We start from the raw sequence: 19,512 nt of genomic DNA, 5'->3' as shown, positions 1-19,512 counted from the left end.
TACCCAAGCCACCCATGTAAGCTAGTTACAAAAATTGGTGACGCATGCCTTTAACACAAGCACTTGGTAGGCAGAGGTAGGAGGATCACTGTGAGTTCAAGGCCACTCTGAGACTACCTAGTGAATTCCAGGTCATCCTGAGCTAGAGCAAAACCCTACCTCAAAAAGCAAAACCACAAAAAAAAATTGTTGAAAGTTTCTACAAGTGTTCATTTGCAGGGGCAAGAGGCCCTGGTGACCCATACACACACACACACACACACACACACACACACACACGTTCATGCACACACACACCTACACACACGAGAGAGAGAGAGAGAGAGAGAATTGGGGGTAAGGGGAGAAAGATCTAGGGCAAGCTAAATGACAAATTCCTGCAGTAATATCCTTTAGTAAACAGGATAGTTTGTTTAACACAAATGAGACAATTTGTTTGACATAGGTGCCAAAAATATGTATGGAAACAGGCAGGAGAGCAAGCACGTGGGGTGAGATGGGGGGACGACATCTCAAGAAAGCAGCAAGTAAAAAAAGATAGCACTCAGTGGTTTAAGAAAATAAGGTTATGGCTGGAGGCATGGCTTAATGGTTACGGCACTAGCCTGCAAGGCTAAAGGACCCATGTGCCCAGGTTCAATTCCCCAGGACTCACATGTGTCTGGAGTTCTTTTGCAGAGGCTGAAGAAAGGCCCTGGCGTGCCCATTCTCTCGATCTGCCTCTTTCTCTCAGATATAAATAAAAATGAAATATAAAACAAAAATTTTAAAGCCTAACAATTCCACTCATGAAGTTGGCCTGACACACGATGCAGGAAATCCTTGCATTCACAAGGAAATACACGGACCTTCCACACGCACTCACGTCGTCCCTTGCAGCCCAGGGAGCAGCGAGCCGCAGGCGCACCGGGCTCGCTCTCCCGCGCCCCCCGCCCCCCGCCCGAGACTGTTGGGCGCAAACTGCCGCTGGGGGCGGCGCGGAAGCGGCTCCTCCGCCCGCAGCCCGCGTCTGCGCGACGTCGTGCGAGCGGCGGCCGCGGGGCCTCGGGGTGAGCGGCCGGGGCGGGCGGGCGGGGGCCGGGGGCGCGTCCCGGGCGGCGGCAGGGGCGCCCCGGCTCCGCGTCCGCGTCCGAGCGGCGAGCGCGCGTGCCCGAGCCCGGCCGCGCCCCTGCGCCGTCTTCGCGGAGAGCCGCGTCCTCAGCTCGGGGGCGGCGGCTTCCCGGGGGTGAACCCCGCTGCTTCTCAAAACCACTGGCCAGGCGCCGACACCGCTCTCAGTCGTCGCGAGGAGCGGGGGGCCCGCGGGGACCCCGCTGTCCGCTGGCGTCAGCGCGCTCGCAGGCGTCGCCCTCGGAGCGCATCGCGAGGCCCCGGGCGGCGCCGCGTCCCGGGAGGGAGGGAGGGAGTGGGGAGGCCGGCACGTTCTGCTTCTCCCCTGAAGACCCGCCTGGCGTGCCACCCACGCCACCATGCGAGGACTGCGAGGAGCGGGATGGGTGCCCAGAGCTCGGAAGGACGCCTGGCAGCTGCCCAGTCCGCCCTGAGCGCGCCAATGCGGATGCCCACAGCGGCTGAGGCTTGAGGGGAACCGTGCCAAGGAAACACGCGGATGAACTCTGCGAAGACGCCTGCGTGCCCCTCTGGCCTCCGCCTGCACCCGAGGCCTAGGGCCTGCGCATCTGCACCCACAGGGCATATCCCCCCCCCCCACACGCTCATGGGTTTCCCTCATATAAGGACATCAGTTACATTTTTCAAATGGGTTTTAGTGCCCATAAACAGTTTAATTCTAAGGAGAATGACAATAACAAATATCCCTGGTACATTTCAATCAAATAATGCAGTGGACATGATGTTTTTGTGTGCCTTGACGACCTGTCTTATATAATTCGTTATGATGGCATTAGTAGAACTAGCTTTGTCCTGTAATGTTAGTCTCTCGTTCCTAATTAAATCTCCTTGCACGAGACATACTTTATGAATAGAAGAAATCAAGGGCCAATGTAGACAATTTATATCAAAACCAGTAATTGCAGTAATGGTTTGCCTAAAGCATTGTATGATGCTGGAGACTCATAAAGGCAACATCTAGTGAAAGAGAACTGCATTGAAAAATAATATTTTGTTGAAAATTGCATCCTAAAATGTAAAATTATACTAAAGATGACTTCTAGGGATATAGAGGGATAGGGGGAAGGGGAGAAGAAATTGGGGGAAGCTGGGCGTAGTGGCGCACGCCTTTAATCCCAGCACTCGGGAGGCAGAGGTAGGAGGATTGCTGTGAGTTCGAGGCCACCCCGAGACTCCATAGTGAATTCCAGGTCAGCTTGGGCTAGAGTGAGACCCTACCTCAACAAACCAAAAAAAAAAAAAAAAAATATATATATATATATATATATATATATATATATGAAGAGTATAATCAGAGTATATTACATGCATGCATTCAAATGTCAGAACGAACTCCCTTCATGTTGTACTATTCATACAAATGAAAAATATGAAATTAAAATACATCTCAAAGGGAAAGTGAAAAATAGAGTATCGTTTGTTATATACAGTAAAAATGTGATTAAGAAGAAACAGGGAGAGGTGGTTCAGTGGTTAAGGCACTTGCCTACAAAGCCTAACGATCCAGGTTGGATTCCCCAGTACCCACATAAAGCCATATGCATGTGGAGTTCAGTCACAGCAGCTAGAGTCCCTTGTGTGCCTATTCTGTCTGTCTGTCTGTCTGTCTGTCTCTCTCTCTCTCTCTCTCTCTCTCTCTGTGTGTGTCTTTCTGTTTCTCTGTCTCTGTTTGCAAATAAATAGAGTATTTTTTATTTAAAAAAAAGGAAGAAACATTTGACATGGATAAACATATCCTTTTGACAAAAATCAGTTCCCATGCTTGTGATTTTATGAAACTATGAGTAATTGTCACTTCTATCCTGATAGTATATGGCAAAAGCATTTTTATAACACTTTGGTGTGGCACTATGTGTTTTCTAGATCAAAAGCAAGCACTATGGAAGACCCTTGGTCCTCTGAAGTGACCTCAGAGTGCAGTGAATTGTCCTGCCCTAATGATGAGGATGTTCTGTTGCTGATTGAACAACTGAGGATGGAGTGCAAAGGTAGGCTCGTAACACAGACACGAGGCCTCCGTGTCGAGTGCAGTGACGTGTGCACACGTTGCTTAGCAGCACGCTGTAGAACACGGATGTGTCTTGGTGCTATTCGTGTCAGAAACATGCAGTGCATGTGGATAGAACGAGAGCTCTTGACTCTCAGCCAGGGCTCCAGTGATCCCCACTGGATTTTTTCCGTGCTAATAGCTCTGCCTGTCTCACCCGGCCTCTGCTTCCCTCTCGTCTCTTTACCCTGACCTGGTCACGTTGTGATTGGGTCAGCCTGGACTACTGCAGTAACCTTAGAGTGGTTTCCCTGCATTCCATCCCCCTGCTGAGGTCGGGGCATGATCATGACCTTTAACACTTCAGATACAATCCTGCTAACCCTTTGCCTAAGCCCAGCTCCCTCTCTCATCACTGTAAGGTTGAAAAAGAAAATCTCGCCACGCGTGGTGGTGCATGCCTTTAGTCCCAGCACTTGGAAGGCAGAGGTAGGAGGTTTGCTATGTGCTTGAGGCCACCCTGAGACTACAGAGTGAACTGCAGGTCAACCTGGGCGAGAGAGTAAAACAAAAAATTCCTCTAGCTTTCCCCCGAATTTCTATTTGCCCCATCTGCTGTCTTAGATGTTTGTGCCTGTAATAGAGCTTTGTGCTTCCCATTGCTTTATGGAGCGATTACTGATAGATGACAAAGTCCACATATACAAACCATAGTTTATGACAGGGTTTGGTGTCCATGGTAGACACATGGCTAGTCACCACAACTGAGATAGTTAACAAATTCACCATCAGAACATTCTCTTCATGTCCTTTCATATTCCCTTAAAGGCAAAATTGTGTCAAAGTACTTGTAGCATCTTCCACTCCCATCAGCACTATAGGGAAGTTCCAGTTCCTCCCTCTCTTCACACACATGTGCTATTTATTGTCAGTGTGTCTTCTCTATTGTAGTGGGTGTGTGTTTCTCAGGTCAGTGTGAGTGTGATGTACATCACACTGACCACTATTGATGTCTAACATCTCTCCACATTCCTGTTTTCCATTTGCATGTGTTCTTCGGAGAACTGTCTTCTCAAATCTCCTATCATTAGAGATCATTAGGCTGCCAGGCATGGTGGCACATGCCTTTAATCCCAGCACTTGGGAGGCAGAGGCAGGAGGATTGATGTGAGTTCGAGGCCACCCTGAGACTATATAGTGAATTCCAGGTCAGCCTGGGCTACAGTGAGACCCTACCTCAAATAACCAAAAAAAAAAAAAAAAAAGGACAGAAAGAAAGAAAGAATTAGGCTATTTATTTGTTGTGCTTGAAGATTGTTGCTTATATGCCAAATATAATTTTTTGTCAGTTACCCATTTTTGCAGCCAGATAAACAAGGTGCCGCATGCATCTGGAATCATTTGCAGTGACCGTAGGCCCTGGTGGACCCATTCTGTGCCTTTCTCTCTCTCTCAAAAAATAAAATAAAGTCAAAATTTAAAAATTATTAAGTTGAGGGCTGGAGAGATGGCTTAGCGGTTAAGCGCTTACCTGTGAAGCCTAAGGACCCCGGTTTGAGGCTCGGTTCCCCAGGTCCCACGTTAGACAGATGCACAAGGGGGCGCACGCATCTGGAGTTCGTTTGCAGAGGCTGGAAGCCCTGGCGCACCCATTCTCTCTCTCTCCCTCTATCTGTCTTTCTCTCTGTGTCTGTCACTCTCAAATAAATAAATAAATAATAAATAAATAAAAATAAAAATTATTAAATTGAAAACCTTCATTTTAAACAAGTGCATAATGCCCTCTCACTATCGTCCATTAACCCTCCCCCCATCTCCTCAACTTAACCTTCTCTTCTATCCTACTCTTCCTTCCTCCATCATCTGTGGATGGGCCCAGGACTATGCAGGCCTTGTACAGGTAAGGACAGCTGCTCTGAGGGCATGCGTACAATGACCCCTTTGTGTCTGGGAGGCAGCATTGCAGAGCAGTCCTCCCCATCCCTGGTTCTTACTGAGCCTAGCTTCCTACTGGCTACTAGTGGAAGCCCGCATGGCTTCAAACTTGTCATCCTCCTGCTTCAGTGCCTCAAGTGCCAGAACTACATTTGTGCTCCACCACACCCTGTCCTATGGAGACGCTTGTCTAATTTACTTGGCTTGCCTTTTTAACATTTATTTATTTATATTTTGCCTGTTTTGTTTTGATTGCCTCAGGTAGGCACATAACTCAGATCCTGCTGCTGCCTCTGGCTAAAATCAGATTGCAATAAATGTGTTGTAGATGGCCAGAGTGCTTCTCGTCCCTCTCAGCCTCCCCCAGGGCAGCGTGGTCTTCCTCAGAGAAACCTTCCTGAGCCCATTGCTCATCAAATCCCCTTAAGTCACCACAGACTGTATGGCCGCACCGCGTCTATCTGATTTCACATTTGGTACAGTTACCTTCTCGTCGCTGGGACAGAACACCCAACAGAAGCAGCTCGTGGGTGGAAGGGGCTACTTTCGGCTTGCAGTCTCACGGGAAAGCCACCTGCTGGCAGAGGAAGCATGGCGGGAGCAGACAGCAGGGTAGAAGTAGCAGCCCGAGTGAGCAAGCTCTCAACCCCCAGCGTGCCGGAATAATAAACCCCAAGGTCTGCCCGCAGTGACACTGATGCCGCTGTGGTGACAAGATGTGATGCCCAGTGTCTGCTCTGCCATGAAGAAACTCCTCTGAAGCCTGTAAACTGCTTTTGGTCAAATATGTTGTCCCAGTCACGAGAGGTAACCACAACATCATGTATCTGTTTTCCTTCCCTACTAGCCTTGAAGGTAACAGGAGCTGGCTCTCATCTCGTTTGTCTGCAGAGCTCGGAATCCTGCGTCTCGCAGTACAGCACTCAGTATGCATTTGTTCAGTGAGAGAATGAGTAAGTGGGAAGTGTACAGTCCTTTGTGTACAAAAGGTACTCATGCAATTTACCTCCATATTGGTTTCTTCCTGATCCAGATTCTGGTAACCTATTAAAAATCCAGGATTCTGTTCATTCATATAAAAGAGTAATGCAACGTAAAGACAGTGACTGTGAAGTACTTTCAGAGAAACTTAAAATCATGGAAAACCAGGTTAGTGAACTACAGAGGAAGCTGACAGAAGCAGAGCACGACAGAATTAAACAAGAACAAGAACTCTGCAATGTGAGGTATGACGTCACAGTTTCAAAGCTGTGTTTGAGGGCTGGAGGATGTGGTTCAGTTGGAGAGTGCTTGTCTACCATGTACATGGTCCTGGGTCCCGTCCCTATCAGGGAAAGATTCTGATTTTGAGCTTGAAGTGGTGGTGCATGTCTATAATCCTAGCTCTCAGGAGGCTGAGGCAGGTGGATCTCAAATTCACACCAGACTAGGTTACACAGGGAGGCTGTAGCTCAGAAAGAAAAAACATGTTTAAAATATTTACTTTCTACAGAGACTTTTTAGTCTTCTATTTCAATACGAAATTATGCAGAACATAGCTCTGACCTCAAAGTCATAAGAGATACTTTGGTCTGGATCCAGGTATGAGTGACCGTGGCTTGGGAACACAGATTTAGGTTACCCCAAAACCCGTATTCCAATGTGGTAACTTTCATGAAAGTTTTATAGTAAAAGAACAAAAGACATGAATCAAGGTCCTGTAAAAGTACACTGACAGGAGCACTAGGCAGGCAGGTCACAGCAAAGGGAGGAAGACTCTGCTATAGGCCTGAGATGTTATCTGATGGCATTTTTAGTGCTTACGTTGTTGGAAGCTATGGGTCTGTTTGCACAGTCTAAAAGGCATTTTAGCAGATAGTCACAAGGGTGTTGGGGCAAACAGAGTGGGCAATAACTGGCTTTTTGTTGTTGTTGTTTGTTTGTTTGTTAGTTAGGAGGCAGGGTTTCACTTTAGCCCAGGCTGACCTAGAACTCACAATGTAGTCTCAGGCTGGCCTCGAATTCATGATGATCCTCCTACCTCTGCCTCCCAAGTGCTAATAAGTGGCTTTTAAGGAGGATTAAGGTAGTCCAAGATAATTTGACATTAGACCTGCAAAACTCCAGCTCTCTACAATCACAGGGTTCTAAGTAGTCAATAAACCTTGTAAAATCTTTAACATAGGTATGAATATTTTTATGACAACTTCAGATCACATTGGAAATAATAATATAATGAAGTATTAACTGTGACTGTAATAAATAAAAGCAAAAAAGCAAAGCCTGATGTGGTGGTACACACCTTTAATCCCAGCACTTGGGAGGCAGAGGTAGGAGGACTGCTGAGTTTGAGGCCAGCTTGAGCCTACATAATGAATTCCGGAATAGTATGGGCTAGAGTAAGATCCTACCTAGACAAAAAAAAAAAAAAAAAAAAAAAAAAAAAAAAAAGGTGAACTCATCCAAATCACAGTTATTTTTATTTTATTTTTCTGGGGGGGTTGACTTCTGGGATTAAAGGCATGTGCCACCATGCCCAGCTTTAAAGAGAATGTGTATGCCAGGGCCTCTAGCCACTGCAAATGAACTCCAGACCATTGTGCCACCTTGTGCATCTGGCTTTACCTCGGTGCTGGCGAAGCAAAAAGGAGGGGTACAAGTGCCTTTTTAGAATATCTTCATTGCTGCCAGCAGTGTACCATGTGGAAAATGTTACCAAGAACAACTATAAAAGGTGGAATAATAGATTAATCACTTTAGCCTTCTCTTAAATTATAGAAATGTATAATAGCATACATTATAGTATACAGTAATGTTTTATAAAGAACTGTCTTTCAATGTAATTAATTTTAAGGATACCTATAAAATCTCATGAAGGTAACATTTTATTTCTACTAAGTTTAAGAACCTATTTATAAATAATGGCTTGTTTTTGTTTTTGTTTTTGAGGTAGGGTCTCACTCTAGCCCAGGCTGACCTGGAATTCACTATGGAGTCTCAGGGTGGCCTCGAACTCATGGTGATCCTCATACCTCTGTGTCCCAAGTGCTGGGATTAAACGTGTGCGCCACCACACCCAGCTAATAATGACTTTTTTAAGTTAACTTACAACTATTTTGATTAATTATGACTGTAGAAAATAAGTTTAGCTTTGTCACTTTACTAATTTATTTGAGTTTCCTGTCCATGAGAGAAGTGAAAAATTAAAACATGGGAATCAGGAGCTGGAGAGATGGCTCAATGGTTAAGGCACGTGTCTGCAAAGCCCAGTGACCCAGGGTTCAGTTCCCCAGGGCCCTTTGTACAGCCAGATGTACAAAGTGACTCATGCAGCTGCTGGTGGCATGGCACACCTATTCTCTCTATCTCTGTCTATCCCTCTCATTAGCATAACAAAATAACTTCATTAGTATAACCAATTAACGAAATGAACTGCAGATTTGCCTTAAAACAAGAAGAAGAGAAGAGAAAAAGTGCTGACTGGGTTTGTGAAAAGATTAAAGAACAGTTAAGAGAAAGAAAAGAGCAATATAATAAGGAAGTTGAAATGAATCAGCAACTCAATGTCCGCATGAGGGAACTGGATGTGGAATTGAAGACTGTAAGAAATGATTTCAGTCAGGTGAGTTAATCTTCAGTTAAAAAATAAACTGAGGCTGGAGAGATGACTTAGCCATTAAGTGCTTGCCTGTGAAGCCTAAGGACCCTGGTTCGAGGTTCGATTCCCCAGGACCCACATTAGCCAGATGCACAAGGGCATGTGTCTGGAGTTCATTTGCAGTGGCTAGAGGCCCTGGCATGCCCATTCTTTCTCTTCTCTCTCTCTCTGCCTCTTTCTTTCTCTGTCTGTCACTGTCAAAATAAATAAAAATAATTTTTTAAAAAATTTTAATCATATTCCTAATTATTTTACCAATGTTGTTAATTACTTAACAAGGATATGCTCTGAGAGAAATATGCTTGACAATATTATAATTGGGTAAACATCAAAAGTGTACACTCCCACAGATCTAGCATGTGTCTATATATCAAACATGAACCTAGCCAATATGATGTGACATGTGTGTGCTGTCATGTGCTCCATGACAGTTCAAATCAGAATATTGCCAGCCGGGCATGGTGGTGCACGTTTTTAATCTCAGCAATTAGGAGCCAGAGATAGGATCTCTGTGAGCTCAAGACCAGCCTGAAACTACAAAGTGAGTTCCCAGTCATCCTGGACTAGAGTGAGACCCTACCTACCTCAAAAAAAAAAAAAAAAAAAAAAAGCAACTGGGACTGCCTTAGGCCTTCTCATGACCCCTGGGAGAATACTATAACCCCACTGAGGAGGGCCCCTAGGGAAACAGGAGGAGCGGTGAAGGAATAAGAACATAACCTGTTATATATAAAATAAAATAAAAAATAAAAATATAGGGCTTGAGAGATGGTTAGCAGTTAAGGCTCTTGCCTGTGAAGCCTAAGGACCCATGTTCAACTCTCCAGATGCCACATAAACACAAAGGTGAGGCAAGCGCAAGGTCACACATACCCACTAGGTGGTGCAAGCATCTGGAATTCGATTGCAGTGGCTGAGGCCCTGGCATGCCAATTCCATTCTCTCTCTCTCTCTCCAAAAGAAATAGATATATATTGTTTTTTCTTAACCTCAAAATAAATTAGGACATTTACAGATAAAAGGAATTATTGTAAATCTTGACATATAATAGATGCTCAGGCTATGTTTCCTAAATGAGTAGAAGCTAAGTGGAGTTTAATTACTAGCATAAATGTTAATTAAGGCATTTTTGTTAAAATATTTTATAAAGAAATTTTACTTCATAATACTATGTCTATCTATACTCAAGAAAGTTGCTGTTTGATAAATTTAGCTGTTCTTTATGCAAGCAAAATATGAGTAACTCATGTAGAGACAGGTCCTTGTGCTTTTAACAGGAAGTGATTTTAAGAGTTTCCTAATTAGGTTTTAGACTTCACCCTCCACAATTGTGTAAGAATAAAATTTCACTAAATGTATCTCTAGGCTTTAGATGAACAGAATGACACCCAGAGGCAACTTGTCCAACACCAGAAGGCTAGAATCTTGCAAGATGAGATTCTGGCAAAACACCTTGACAAGCAGAAGCAGCTAGAAATGGAACAAGAGAAAATTCGTTCTAAGGTATTTCCTTTAGTCATTTTCACATATGTGTGTGTGAATTTGTACATGTCCATATTTGAAGATCCAACTGTATGAACCCTGGGAAGTGAAGAGGTTGCTTTGGAGTTTGGGTGGGTCTGTGTAATTTATGTGTTTCTGGTGCGGGAGTGGCTTTCTATGCTTTTAAAGTAATGTTGACTCAAGTCCAGTTGTCTGCAGCTGGTGAGTTTACAGCAGCCTCATCCAAAGAAAGGCTTGTGAGGGCTGGACTGGAGAGATGGCTTAGTGGTTAAGCACTTGCCTGTGAAGCCTAAGGACCCCGGTTCGAGGCTCGTTTCCCCAGGACCCACGTTAGCCAGATGCACAAGGGGGCGCACGCGTCTGGAGTTCGTTTGCAGTGGCTGGAAGCTCTGGCATGCCCATTCTCTCTCTATCTGTCTCTTACTCTCCCTCTCTCTCTGTCACTTTCAAATAAACAAAGAAACAAACAAACAAAAAATATTTTAAAAAATTTAAAGAAAAGAAAGGCTTGTGGTATTTTCCACAAGAGCTCACTTTTTCCATGATCACAAAACCCTTCCTATTCACAATAGATGGTCTGCTTCGAGGTAGTGATTTCATCCTCCTGATATGTGAATTTGTAGGGTTATTCCTTCCAAGTGCATAGCCAGTAGACACTATATTTTGGGTGTCGTTTCCTTCTGTCTAAGATAGGAACAGTTTGCTCCAAGTCTTTTCTTCAGGACAAAGGGCTCATGAAAACAATGCTGTCCTAATATGTATGTGGCAAACACTCCGCCACTGAGCGGCACCTCAGAACAAAGGCTTTTGTTCTTGTGTTTCCATTTCTGCAGTGCAGGGCTGGAATCCAGGGGTTGACTCATACTGTGCAGGTGCTCTGTTGCTAGGTCATGTTCCCAGACTCCTCTGAAACGCCAGGTGTGGTCATGCACACCTGTAATCCAGTCTGGATGGAGGACAGGGTTGAGCCAGGAGTAGCCCTGGGGCCCCTTGGCCAGCTGAACAATGGCAGCTCCAGGCTCTGTGGGAGATTCTGCCCCACAGAAACAAGGCAGAAGGGCAATAGAAGAAGACAGTTGTCACTCAGCTCTGACTGGTCTCCTCATGTGTGCTGTTAGGGCGTGTGCAACTGCACACACATGTGCATGCACTATTCAGCCACACACATACCCAACCCCCCCACACAACTATGCACATGAGGTCGCATGCACACTTAAAAAAATAAAAAATAGCTGGGTGTGATGGCGCATGCCTTTAATCCCAGCACTCAGGAGGCAGAGGTAGGAGGATCGCCGTGAGTTCGAGGCCACCCTGAGACTACCTAGTGAATTCCAGCTCAGCCTGAGCCAGAGTGAAACTCTACCTTGAAAAACCAAAAATAAAAATAAAAAATGAAAAAAATAAAGGGCCTAATTGTGTTATAGTAAGCTATATGGATTGTTTAACATCCCTGTTGTAATAATTCGGTTAATATTGCAGTTAAGACAGAAAAGTAACTGTGGACAGTCTGAAGATAAGAAGGGCATATGGTCTTCCATTGAATTTTTTTTATTAATTCCATTGAATTAAAACCAGAATGTGCTTATCAGTACTGTATTACTTAGAGAAATTTATTTTCTTTGTCTTAGTTGCATCAAGCACAGGATCAACATGGCAAGGCTACACAATACACTGAGAAGATGCAAGATCTCAGGCAGAGGTACAACTTAGCATACAAAATAACTCGAGTATTTATAATGCACAGAAACAGTGTGGTATGAGAATTATAATGGCTATGACAATTTATGCGAATCCAGGGGAAATTTTCATCTTGAAATACATAAATTAAATCTTGAAATGAGGGATTGGAAAGATTGCTCAATGGTTAAAGGCATTTGCTGCTGGCCCGGGTTCAAATCCCTAGTACTCATTTAAAGCCATATACACAAAGTGAAGCATATGTCTGCAATTTGTATGCAGTAGCAAGAGGCCCTGGCATGCCCATACTTTGTGTGTGTCTCTCTCTCACACAAAGAAATAAAAACACTTAAAGAAAAAAACTTGAAATGGAGTTGGGCATGGTGATGCATGCCTTTAATCCTAGCACTAGAGAGGCAGAGGTAGGAGGATTGCCGTGAGTTGGAGACCATCCTGAGACTACATAGTAAATCCCAGGTCAGCCTGAGCTAGTGAGACCCTACCTCAAAAAATAAAATAAAGCTTGAAACACATAAAGTAGGTGTGGGGATGCAGCTCAATACCAGTGTGGCCTTTACACATTCGAGGGCCTGGATTCAGTCCCACACTACCCAGAAATAATTAGAGCAATGCTTATAATAGCTATAATAATAGTGCATCATTTTATATATTGTACCTTTATACTGCACATTATCTACAAAGACAGCTGGAGAAAAGGATGCATTTGCTAAAATCTACTTAAATTTTAAGCTTTCAAGTAATTACTCTTCCAAATATTTGTACAGAAATTATATGATATCTTAAAAGTTGGCATGTGAGAATAATTATTTTAAAATATATGTTGTAGATTTGAATTTGAAAACCACAAGCTAAAAGCCAAGGTAACAAAGCAAACAGAAAAAATTGAACAGTTAGAGAAAAGCCTGCTAAGTGCAAATCTGGTGAGACTTTCTCTTATTTTTTTAATAATGATAAAAAAAGTAGTTTTATTTCTCTGGTGTCAGGAATGTTTTAGGCAGTAGAGAAGTTTATATTTAGAAGAGTATGTTTATACTTACAAATACTAGTAATTACTGCTGCTACCACCACTAGTACAAGTAGTCCTTGATAGGTGTTGACTGGACTTCTAAAGTCAATGCTTTGTGTACTAAGAGTGAAATCAAAAACTGTGTCAACATGCCACCTTTTGGTTTTCTATTCCTCTGTTGAAGGCCGTGTGGGTTTCTTGCATCTTTTGGTTCTGGTTACAAAAGTTGCTCTGGACATTGGTGTATAATCATGTGACTGGATCCCCACTGATAATTTCAGAACAATTCTTAAAATATGTTGATTTTGTTTAATTATTTAATCTAGGATTCTGTATATATCTCTTTCATATTTTCTTTATTTATTTGAGAGAGAGTGTGTGTGTGTGAACGGGCATGCCAGGGCCTCTAGCCACTGCGAAGGAACTTTTGTACATTTGGCCTCATGTGGGTACTGGGGAACGGAAGCCAGGTTGCCAGGCTTTGCAGGCAAGAACCTAAACTTTCTGAGCAATCTTTCTAGCCCCCGAAAAGCTCTTTTAATATGAGTCTGTTTCTGTAAGATTTTGCGAGTAAATTGTTTACAATTTGTATTCCTCACCAAGAATGGGAACTAGGTCATTATACAAGCATTGTTCCCAACAGAATGTGCTTTGCTCTGTGGATCTTAAAAAAGAAAGGAGATACCAGTAGAAACACAGAAATGGCTGCTTGCTTTACTATGACCAGAGAGAGAACCTAGTACTCCTAGCATTATGCTTTCAGAAGCTAATTTTTTCTATTCCATTCACTGTGTTAGTGACTACATAAAGAAGTCACCTTCAGGGGGAAGACTCCTGTACAGGTTAACACACCTTCAAAATATCCTTTCCTTTATGGTGCAAACTGAGCGTGTCCAGAGACATGCTCCATCACTTTAACATCATACCTATGTGCTCTGAGACTTCTAGCTAAACATGGCCAAAACATGTGGCTACTACCTTTCCTTCTAAAATTATGACCTTATGGGCTAGGGACATGGATTAGTGGTTTAAAAAGCCTATGGCCCAGGTTCTATTTCCCAATACCCATGTAAAGCAAGATGCACAAAATGGCACATGCTCTTCGAGTTTGTTTGCAGTGGCAAGTAGTCCTGTTGCGCTCTCTCTCTCTCTCTCTCTCTCCTTATAAATAAATAAGTGAATAAATAATGACTGAAACTGAACATTCTTAGGGATTGGCCCATCCTGTATGAAGAGGTATACCCCCCAATCCTCATGGTTCCTTTGTTCGGGGAGAGCATTGGCTTTAGAAATAACTCCTGTGTCCTCCTACCTGCTGCAGGTAGTGTGTTTTTCTCTGTACTTCTTTTGGCTTTGTGCTCAACAAGACACAAACCCACTGAATTTGGTTACAGCTTGTGTCATTCAAAGGTTTGATGGTCCAGTATTAGACAAAACTGATGTGTAATTCAGTCTGTCAATGTAGGTTACCAGTAAATGTTTCAATTGTTTCACTTAATTTTCCTTTAAATAACAGCACTTCACATTTTGCACCCGTATCTGTGCCAGTATTTTTTAAAATCTTTTATTTATTTTATTTATTTGAGAGAGAGAGAGAGAGAGAGAGGCAGATAGACAGAATGGGTGTGCCTGGGCCTCCAGCCACTGCTAACGAACTTCAGATGCATGCACCACCTTGTGCATCTGGCTTACATAGGTCCTGGGGAGCTGAACCTGGGTCCTTTGGCTTTGCAGGCAAGTGCCTTAACCACTAAGCCATCTCTCAAACCCTGGGCCAGTTTATGATGCACTAGAAGCCACTTCAAAATTTTATGTCACAAAGCAAAATGTAATCTGTTCCCAATCTACATTTTGGACAAGGCTCAGTGAGGACAGATTATCTTTTTCTCCATTTGAGATTAACTAGGTTGGCTTCAAGCTGGGCACCTAGAATCATTTAAACTCTAAAGCTTGGTTTATTCGCACATTTGACAGTTGACTCTGACTTTTGCCTGGGTCTTTAGCTGGGACCCCTACATGAGCATTCATAGTGTGGCTTGAGCTTCCTTGCAATGTGTGGCAGGATTCTCAGGGTGAGCTTCTTGACAAAGAAAAGTAGAAGCCATATCCCATTTTCTGAAATACCCTTTCTTAGAAGTCACCCAGAAGGCTTATGACAGTTTATGTACTAGAATCCAGTAGTGAAGGTCATCATTGAGGAAGAGGAACGTCACAGGAGAAATGCAAAGTATAGAAGATGTGTTTTAAATTTATTTTTATTTTTATTTATTTATTTAAAAGCAACAGACAGAGAAAGAGGCAGGGGAGAGAGAGAGAATGGGCACATGAGAGCCTCCAGCCATTGCAGATGAACTCCAGATGCATGCACCACCTTGTGCATCTGGCTTACGTGGGACCTGGGGAGTCAAGCCTCGAACCGGGGTCCTTAGGCTTCACAGGCAAGCACTTAACCACTAGGCCATCTCTCCAGCTCCAAAGATGTGTTTTAAATCTACTATTTGAAGACCTAATGTATTTTTATAGAGAAGTTCTTGGGCTGGAGGGATGGCTTTGCCATTAAGGCACTTGCCTGCAAAGCCTAAGGTCCCAGGTTCAGTTCCCCAGCACCCACATAAGTCAGATGTACAAGGTAGATCATGTGTCTGGAGGTCATTTGCAGTGTCTATAGGCCCTGATGCAGGCCCTCTCTCCCTGTGTGTATGTGTCTCCCTCTCTCTATCTCTCTCTCAAATAAATAAATATATTTTTTAAAAGCAGTTCTTGGAAACTCCACACCACTGAAATCCCACCTAAGATTTGCTATTGTTGTGGCTTAGTACCTGTCTTTCAAGTACAGACAGACTGAGAAGATTATAAGATAATGCTGTTGGACTAATCAGTCTTGTTCAAAATCAATGCATGGATCATGCATAAGCCTTTGTGCTGGGAGATGTCATCCCTCTTTGCATCATGACTTCTGGAATGCAAGTTAAATGTTATGAGATTTACAGTTCAGGGAAAGAATTATGAATTTAAGAATGCATAGTTGTAAGCTTTTTGTGTTAGGGTGCTATTTTCGATGTCTTGTTTTTGTTCTTTGGGCAACAAATTATTGATAGGGGCATTTAAAACTCTATAAAATGTCCCTAAAATTTCTTCAGAAAGTGAAGATAGAGAAAAGTGGTAAGAGGCTTTCTACTAAGGAGAAAGCCTTATGTTACAACATAAGGCTTCATGTTACAACAGAATCATAGGACAATAAAGGCAAAGATGAAGTGTCTGTATCAATGCTCATGAGTCTGTTTTGGTGACTCCTGGAGACCTTAACTGTTGACTCGGTGGTAACTCGCAGCAGCACTGGTGAGAGCCTGCTGGAGACCGCGCGGTTCTGCAGCTGAGGCCGTGTCCCGTGCTGTGTTTTCCGTTAGCCTGCTCTCGGCCCCTTTCCTTATTACCAAAGCATGTTACATTTCCATCCGTACAGAATGCGGACCTGACGGCAGAACTGGAAACCACACTTTCAAAACGTTCACACCTGCATAAAGAAAACCAGGTGCTTCGACTGGAGCTATCAGCTATGAACACCACACAAAAGAAGTGTGAAAACCTGAGGAAGTATACAGAGAAATTGAAAAAAGAAATAGTGAGCCTCCGACGTTATATGGAAAGCAATATGGTAGAATGTAGTCAAATAGAACAATATAAATTGGAGGTTGAAGAGCAAACGAAACAAGATTTAATAGAAAAATTGAAACAAGTCAACCTCTTTTTACAGGTTAATTATCTATTATATGTTTTAGTTATTTTCACTGCAAATTGTATTTTGGGTGTATATATTGTATATATTTTTAATTATTACCTGTACTTGTAGCAATTTGATTTTTGGAGGGAAAATGATGTCTGCTTCTCCTTTTAAATATTTCGTTTTTAAAAGATTTATTTTTACTTATTTATTAGAGACAGACAGACAGAAAGAGAGATTGAGAGACAGAGAGAGAGAGAGAGAGACAATGGGCATGCCAGTTGCCTGTAGCCACTGCAAATGAACTCCAGACATGCCACCATGTGTATCTGGCTTATGTGGGGCCTGCAGAATCGAACCTGGGTCCTTAGGCTTCTCAGGCATGCTCCTTCACCTCTAAGCCATCTCTCTAGCCCTTTTAAAAAATTTCTATTATCATCATTGTAATTAAATTGACCATTCAAAATGATTTCCATTTGAGAATTATATGATATTTAAGACCAGCCTACATAAAACAAGAGGCAAAAGAAGATGTAAAAATTATATAATACTTTTGAATTGTACTTAAGATACCTTATTCAAGTTTTTAGTTATGAATTATATTGTCAGATTACAGAAAAATATATCATAAGTCATAATTAAATAATAGAGCTAGGTGTGTTGGCGCATGCCTTTAATCCCAGCACTTGGGAGGCAAAGGTAGGAAGGTTGCTTTCAGTTCAAGGCCACCCTGAGACTACATAGTGAATTCCAGGTCAGCCTGAGCTAGAACAAGGCCCTACCTTGAACCCCTCCCCCCCAAAATAATAATAATGAAATAATTAGTACATAACAAGTCATGAATAATACTTACATGCGCACTAACATTAGAATGATTCTGAGCTGAGGCGTAGTCCAGCAATGCAGCATGAGCTTGCCATACGAAAGCTCCAATGTTTGATCCTCAGCACCACACAAAATAATAATAATAAAAATAATAATAAAGAGAAGTGATTCAATTATAGTTAAAGTTTCATGTACTAGTATTAATGGAAAATATGTTGAACTCTACTATCAGTTTTTGTTTGTTTGTTTGTTTGTTTTTGAGGTAGGATTTCACTCTAGCCCAGGCTGTGCTGGGATTAAATGTGTGTGCCAGCAAACTTTTTAAACTCTGGTATCTTTTTATCATGTATTTAAAACCACTCTTTGAATGATTGAAAACTAAAGGAAATAAATGCATCATAAGTATGTGTATTATAATTATTTTTAAAACATATCCTTTTAATTTGTCTTAGACAAAAGCCATTCAACAGGAAAAGGAGAAGTTAATATGCACAGAAAATGCGTCAGTACCAAATCAGATGGAGCTCAAAATAAAAGATCTGGAATCTGAACTCTCGAGAATGAGAAGTCAAGTCCATGCCAATCAGATAGCAATAGACAACTACAAGCAACTCTACCCAGAGGAAGTCAAACTTAGAAAATCGTTGTCAAATAAACTAAGCAAGTAAGTCAGAACATCACAGAATATAAATTAGCTCATTAATTTGATTCAAGGTCATAATTTTTAGTGAAACAGTGTTGCAGTCAGGTCCACATTGCTGGTAGAAATCACCCAATCAAGAGCAGTGTGGAGGAAAAAGAGTTTTACTTCGGCTTACAGGCTCGAGGGGAAGCTCCACGATGGCAGGGGAAAGCGATGGCTTGAGCAGAGGGTGGACATCACCCCTTGGCTAACACAAGGTGGACAATAGCCACAGGAGAGTGTGCCAAACACTGGCAAGGGGCCACTGGCTATAACACCCATAAGTCTGCCCCTAATAATAATGCACTGCCTCCAGGAGCTGTTAATTCCCAAATCTCCATCAGCTGGGGATCTAGCATTTAGGACACCTAACTTTATGGGGGACACCTGACTCAAACCACCACAAACAGGTTGTGGAGATTAGTGAGATGTGGAAAAGTTAACTAAATTATATAAATGGATATAGAAATGGCTTAGCTGTTAAGGGGCTTGCCTGTGAAGCCAAAGGACCCAGGATTGATTCCCTAGTACCCACATGAAGCCAGATGCTTAAGGTGGTGCATGCATCTGGAGTTTAGTTGCAGTGGCTTAAAGCCCTGGCATGCCCATTCTCTCTCTCTCTATCAAATAAATAAATAAAATATTAAGAAAAATTAAAGTAAGTAGACAATGTAAGTGTATGGGCTGGCACTCTGGCTTCTTTGTAGAGTCCTGACCTAGCATCCCCTGGCACGCATCCTCTCTCTGTCTCTCTCTCAAACAAACAAACAATTAAATATTAAGAAAAAGAAAAGTCACTAGAAAATATAAATGTACGAGCTGGCACAGTTATTGAGCATACAGAGGGCCTTGGGTTCAACCCCTAGTACCACCAAAAAGACTTTTTTTAAGGAAAAGAGAATTTAGTTTTGAAAAATAACATCAGCAAATGAATTTTCCTTTAATAACTTTATTGTTAATGTTAATTTATTTTCCTCCCTCCTTTGTTGTTCTATGGCTTTTTACTCTCAGTGTTCCCATGTAGTTGACCTGTACATTAGTCTTTTAGCAAAGTTTTTCAGATTAATTTTTATTTACTGTCTGTGTGTATGTGTGTACACGCATGCATGCCAGGGTCTGTTAGCTGCTGCAAACAAATGTTCATCTGGCTTTATGTGTATGGCTGCAGAATAGAACCTGGTCCATCAGGCTTTGCAAACAAATTTCTTTTTTTTTAATTTTTTTGTTTTATTTTTATTTATTTATTTGAGAGCGACAAAGAGAGAGAGAAAGAGAGAGAGAATGGGCACACCAGGCTTCCAGCCACTGTAAACGAACTCCAAACGCATGTGCCCCCTTGTGCATCTGACTAACGTGGGTCCTGGGGAATCAAGCCTTAAACCGGGAT

The 19,512-nt window shown here is 42.6% G+C and overlaps 1 protein-coding gene across 3 annotated transcripts in view; it reads left to right on the top strand.

The window, feature by feature from the left end:
• The first annotated feature begins 5,947 nt into the window (after positions 1-5,947).
• The window catches only part of LOC101608952 (ankyrin repeat domain-containing protein 26-like), a 28,803-nt gene continuing 15,238 nt past the window's right edge, over positions 5,948-19,512 (top strand). The window contains exons 1-8 of one of the 3 annotated variants that reach the window (XM_045130295.1): positions 5,948-6,006; positions 6,087-6,279; positions 8,471-8,654; positions 10,056-10,193; positions 11,822-11,892; positions 12,718-12,811; positions 16,361-16,651; positions 17,896-18,107. In XM_045130295.1, the coding sequence (XP_044986230.1) occupies positions 5,982-6,006; positions 6,087-6,279; positions 8,471-8,654; positions 10,056-10,193; positions 11,822-11,892; positions 12,718-12,811; positions 16,361-16,651; positions 17,896-18,107 (1,208 nt within the window). In that variant the 5' untranslated portion in view covers positions 5,948-5,981. The remainder of the gene's footprint in view (positions 6,007-6,086; positions 6,280-8,470; positions 8,655-10,055; positions 10,194-11,821; positions 11,893-12,717; positions 12,812-16,360; positions 16,652-17,895; positions 18,108-19,512) is intronic. The other 2 variants (XM_045130296.1, XM_045130297.1) reach the window with 2 other exon arrangements.

This window comes from Jaculus jaculus, chromosome 11 (genome assembly GCF_020740685.1).
Source record: "Jaculus jaculus isolate mJacJac1 chromosome 11, mJacJac1.mat.Y.cur, whole genome shotgun sequence".
NCBI lineage: Eukaryota > Metazoa > Chordata > Mammalia > Rodentia > Dipodidae > Jaculus > Jaculus jaculus.
Note: the sequence above shows the minus strand (reverse complement) of the source record. Positions and strands in the feature narration are given on the sequence as shown.